At 41.3% G+C, this 6075-nt stretch overlaps 1 protein-coding gene across 1 annotated transcript; it reads right to left on the bottom strand.

Moving 5' to 3' along the window:
- Nucleotides 1-1077: 1077 nt before the first annotated feature.
- Nucleotides 1078-1992, bottom strand: LOC132888798 (histone-lysine N-methyltransferase SETMAR-like). Its single transcript, XM_060924895.1, has one exon. The coding sequence runs from the start codon at nucleotides 1990-1992 to the stop codon at nucleotides 1078-1080; it is 915 nt and encodes a 304-aa protein (XP_060780878.1).
- Nucleotides 1993-6075: the final 4083 nt, after the last annotated feature.

Below are 6075 nucleotides of genomic sequence, written 5' to 3'. Positions count from 1 at the left end.
ATTTAGAGTCACCAGTTAACCTAACCTGCATGTCTTTGGACTGTGGGGGAAACCGGAGCACCCGGAGGAAACCCACGCGGACACGGGGAGAACATGCAAACTCCACACAGAAAGGCCCTCGCCAGCCACGGGGCTCGAACCCGGACCTTCTTGCTGTGAGGCGACAGCGCTAACCACTACACCACCATGCCGCCCCAACTTCTTCATGATAGTGTCAATTCACCATCAATTCTGCTTTTACCATGCGCAGCTGACATTAGCGCTGGATTGGAAAGTAACAAACCTAATGCAGTGTCACGCTCTGGCTCCGCCTACGCAAGACTGCACTATGTAATGAATAGGGACGGGGTGAAATAATATAAAAACCGGCTATTCTAATAAATTCGTGGAAAATGGAAAACCAAACCAGAAGGTTGTTGCATTTGCTCATTTTAAGAGACAAACATTTTTGAAATATTTTTATTCGATTAACTTACACACGGTAATAATATCAGAGGTGAACAGTAAGGAAGTACATTTACGGTACTTGAGTTCTGTACTTAAGTACACTTTGATTATCTGTACTTTACTTGAGTATTATAATTTTTTTTTAACTTATGACTTTAACATTTGAAAGACGAATATCGTCTACTACATTTCTATCAAGGTCCTCATTACTCGTTACCATGAAGCAGCTTTGAAAGTGGATGTTTTTTCTTTTCTTTTCTAAAAAGTGATTGGTTTTTTCGCAGATGACACTGAGAGCCGGTCAGTAATCACTCGGGTCACATCATATCCATAGACTGTATAAAATCAAGTTCAATGATTTCTCAGCAGCGTTATTTAACACGATCAGTTGATGACAGTACGGAAGGAGGCGGTTCTTCTGGAGAACGCATGCACTCATGGTTCTATAGCTAGAACCCATGTTTCAGTTTTCTGAAAGGATTAAAGATCTGTTTTGTTTTAAATGTTTGTTTGCCGAAAACGAACTCCATCACGGCCTACAAAAACTCGTCATCCAGCCTGCGGAAGCATATTGAGGTCTGTAAACGTTTTATTCCAAGAGAAAGCTTGCAACGAAGTTGTCGGTGCTTGCTAGCACTCTAAAAGCCGTTCCAACAACTTCTGGAAGGCCCCCTGGAAGTCCTCTTGTGTGAGCGTGTCAATGACCCTCGTCACAGCCTCTTTCATCTCCTCAATTGTCTCATAACGACTGCCTCTGAGGTTTTCCTTGAGCTTAGGGAATAACCAAAAGTCACAGGGAGCAAGGTCTGGGCTGTAGGGAGGGTGAGGAACTGTCTTGATGCCCATCTGGGTCAAATAGTCTGTGACAAGGATGGAGTTGTGGACTGGTGCATTGTCCTGGTGGAAATGCCACTGACCCGATTTGAAGAGTGCTGGCCTCTTCCGACGGAATCTCTTCCTGAACTCCCTTAAAACCTCAACATAGTATTCCTTGTTGACTGTCTGTCCAGTGGGAACCCAGTGCATGTAGATCATGCCCGTGCTGTCAAAAAAAGGGATCATCATGAGTTTCTGGGTGGATTTGCTCTGTCTGGCCTTCTTGGGTCTGGGAGAGCCAGCATGCTTCCACTGGGAACTCTGTCTCTTGGTCTCTGGGTCATAGCAGTAGATCCAGCTTTCATCGCAGGTAACCAGGGCATCAAGAACTTGGGGATCTGAATTAATGAGCTCGACCATCTCCCTGCTGTCATTACAACGTCTTTCTTTCTGATCTTCACTGAGCACCCTTGGGACAAACTTCGCGCAAATCTTCCGCATCTTCAGTTCCTCGTGAATAATTGTGTGTACAGTTCCCACACTGACACCAAACTGTGCACTTATTGTCTCTATAGACACACGACGGTCCGTATCCATGAAATTACTTATTTGGCCAATCAACTCTGGTGTTCTGACTTCCCTACTCCTCCCACACCTCTCATCATCCCTCACAGACTCCCTGCCTTCCTTGAATCTCTTGTGCCACTCAAAAACCGATGCTCGATTCATGCAAGATGGTCCATAAGCAGTCTGAAGCATTCCATACGTTTCTGTGGCAGTTTTTCCAAGTTTAAAACAGAATTTTATTGCATATCGTTCTTCTAAAGTGTCCTCACGTCCAGATTGCATTTTGAAATTCACCAGCTGCGACAATCAGGCTTTAGTAGGGTGTATTCCAATTCCTGCTATAGCTGGTCATTTGAACCTGAAATGATAAAAATTGGTCAGTCATCTCATAAGAAGTATAGCAATAACATACTGAATTTTCAAGAGTCTACGACAATTTTAAATGCCTGTACAAAAAGTCTGGAAACTTATTGAATGCACCTTCGTACCTAGTTAACTTGGACACTGTTAGTTAGCATGTAAAAACAGAGTTATGCTAACATGAATAACGTTAATTTATCTGAAGTCTTTTCAGAAATATGTTTTAGCATAATCTTGCCAAATAAACAGAATGTAGAAATCTTTCTTTTCTAGTAGTGTTAGCTACCCAATATGATTTAGAGTTTGAAAAGAGTTTGCTAGCATATCAGGTGGAGTTTCACTGACTAGCTAACTTAACGTTAAACCACCATGATGGCACAGCATGCGTTCATTTTGTGAATTCACATTTCTGTCCTTGGTATCAGCATTAGGTTTTGTAAGTGTTGTGGCAATAATACAATGATGCGTTGACAGAAAATGTACTTTTAATACTTAAGTATTTTTAAAAGCAAGTACTTCACTACTTTAACTTAAGTAAAAATTTGACTGGACAACTTTCACTTGTATTGGAGTCACATTTGACCAGTCAGATCTGTACTTTGACTTAAGTAATGAAGTTGGGTACTTTGTCCACCTCTGAATAATATTAATACTGTCCTCTGAGGACCCCTTGATAATGCTGGGCCCTTAGAATCGTCTTAAACCCCCCCCCCCCCCCCCCCCCCGATGGTGCCCCTGTCCTTGACAGCAGCACGATGCATCAAATCATGCGGATACAAATCAAGAGCTTCAGCTAATTAATGTTCACAATGTTCAAACACCAGAACGGGAAAAATTGTGATCTCATAATGAAGTGTGACTTTCTTTCACTGCGGTATGGGTGTTGGTTTGAGCCAGATGAGTATGAGGTTTGAGTGTTTCAGAAACTGCTGATCTCCTCCTGGGGTTTTCACACACAACAGTCTCTAGAGATTACACAGAATGGTGAGAAAAACAAAAAACATCAAGTGAGTGAGTGAGAGTTCTACGGGTGGAAACAAACGCCTTGCTGATACGAGAGGGTCAGAGATCACAAAATGGACAGATTGGGTTGCCAGGAAGGCTATAGCAACTCATATAATCACTCTGTACAACCGTGGTAAGCAGAAAAGCATCTCAGCATGCAACAGCCGAACAGAAGAACACGTCGGGTTCCACTCCTGCAGCCAAGAACAGGGATCTTAGAATCAAAAACAAGTTCCTATTAAAGTGGCCGGTGAGTGTAATGTGAGTGTGTGAGTATCCTGCTCACTGTAACGCTAATTTCTTTGCTATAATGCTGGTTTTTGGGTTCGCCAGTTTACTCAAACAGTAGTTTGTTATAATGCTGGTTTTTATTTTATGATGGTGAGTCTGTTTACTATAACGTTCAATTTTGGTGTAAGTTGTTAACTATTATTGTAGTTTATTTCTCATCTCATTATCTGTAGCCGCTTTATCCTGTTCTACAGGGTCGCAGGCGAGCTGGAGCCTATCCCAGCTGACTACGGGCGAAAGGCGGGGTACACCCTGGACAAGTCGCCAGGTCATCACAGGGCTGATACATAGACACAGACAGGGGTTAAATTGGGCCGGGGCTGTCCGGGGCTGAGCCCCGGCACATAAGCTCGGAGCGGATGGCATATGATCACGCACACATCAAAAGCAACAAACCCTTTTCACGATTTTCAGTTCTGAATAATTAAATATCGTTTTATTAATCAATAAACCCATGACTTTTATGAGATAGATCATAGTTTTCCTGATAACAAGACGACCTGTCAAAGCTATTTAGAACAGAACTTGCGATCAGAGATTCTGGTTTCTGGAACACTGCGTGGGTTGCCAATTCTGCTTTTTATAAGCAACTTTGGGGTTTCTTTTTTTGTGAGCTCGCTTTAAAAAAAAATCAGAAGTCGTGGTTTGCGGGTTTTTGGGCTTGTGTTTCAGTGTTGTGACTTGTTTATAATTTTCTCCGCACACCGTCTCCCCTTTTACCTGCATACGATCCTAATCCATCAGAGGTGCTTGAACGAACTGTCTGTGCATTTGGCGAGTTCAATTTCCATAGTCCCCAGTTATCGACAGAAATTAGCCAGGGGGAAGGGGGAGATGTCAGTTCATTATCATATTTTTTATTATTAAAAACAAAATATCAAATAATACTGAAGAGGGGAAAAAATAATACTGATCTAAATATGTTGTGTTTTTATTTTTAGCAAAACTTTTGCTGCATTCAAATGATTGTGCTTCTATTTTGCTGCTATAATATGCTCATCTTATGTATGTTCTAGACAATACAAAAAGCACCACATGCCAAATAAATAATTGAATACATAATAATAACAATAATAATAAATGCTTCCAATGTTATAGTGTTGTTTGTATTTGGTTGCATTCACTGCATGAATATATTTGATTGACAATTTGACTGACAGTGTTTTGGCATATTTAACATTTATCCTCCAAAATAAATCAACTGTTTTGGTTTAAGATTGTGCAAGCCTTCAAATTTTCTCACTGAACATTTCTCCTTCACATTTTTCACCTGTAGGCATGTGACAAGATTTAACATGATATTGCTCAACCTACCTCTGTAAAGTCAGCTAACAACTTATTAAAATGCACCAGAATTCAGCAAATAACATGTATGATAATAAAACACTTCTGGGGGAGGACCCCCAGACCCCCCACTAATCATTTCCTTCAAACCAATGTACAACAACCTGTACAATCTGTTACATTGGCCAACCAATCTACATTCAAACTGCCATAATGTGTAGGGGGGCACTACAAGACACACATAGGCCTACAACACACAGATAAGGTGTATATCTCTGTGCAATATGATATGGTTATCAAATTAGAGGGTTATTTTCCAAAAAGTATATTGGGGCAGGTACGAGGCAGAGCCCCCCCACATAACCAATCCCAATTTAACCCCTGGACACAGACAACCATTCACACTCACATTCACACCTACGCTCAATTTAGAGTCACCAGTTAACCTAACCTGCATGTCTTTGGACTGTGGGGGAAACCGGAGCACCCGGAGGAAACCCACGCGGACACGGGGAGAACATGCAAACTCCGCACAGAAAGGCCCTCGCCGGCCACAGGGCTCGAACCCAGGACCTTCTTGCTGTGAGGCGACAGTGCTAACCACTACACCACCATGCCGCCCTAGTTTATTTCTGATAAATGCTAGTTTTTGTGGTTCTCTGTTTACTATAATGCTCGATTACTGCAATTTGTTCACGGTATCAAAATCACGCACATCAGGATCCAGACCTCAGACGTGACTCAGGACTTGAGCACTATTCAGAGTTTATGTGAGGAGTACTGTACTAGCGGTACGAGTTTGCCGTGAACAGGGGCGTGTCTCAGACACATGGGCTTTAGCTTATTTTCCTGATGTGATCTTGGCTCGAGTGAGGAGCAGGATTACATCCAGTACCACTGTCTGTCAGTTTGATGAAACCACAATTTGTCATGTTGAAGTGAATGTTTTGGCTGAAAATACACACGAGAACACATTATGGAATGTTATTCAAAACCAAAATTAGATATAGAAATATTTAATCACTAAATAAGCCAAAGTGATTAATGTGATATGTAAAACGAGTTCTCTCCATGCAGTAACATATCTGGATTATACCAAACTTCTATTAGATTTATTTCAACCCTCGCCATCTTCTCATTCATATATCATTATATTACTGTTTTTATTTTTCATTTTTAAATTCTCTCATTTTTATCTCACATCATATTATATCTGACAGCAGACGAAAACAAAAAAGCTTGTTTCTTCTTCAGTCCGTATTTTCTAGCCCATGATTATTTTTCACGTTTAAAGGCATGTTGTTA

The sequence above is a fragment of the Neoarius graeffei genome, chromosome 7, assembly GCF_027579695.1.
Source record: "Neoarius graeffei isolate fNeoGra1 chromosome 7, fNeoGra1.pri, whole genome shotgun sequence".
Lineage (NCBI taxonomy): Eukaryota > Metazoa > Chordata > Actinopteri > Siluriformes > Ariidae > Neoarius > Neoarius graeffei.
This window is presented reverse-complemented; position numbering and strand designations above follow the sequence as displayed.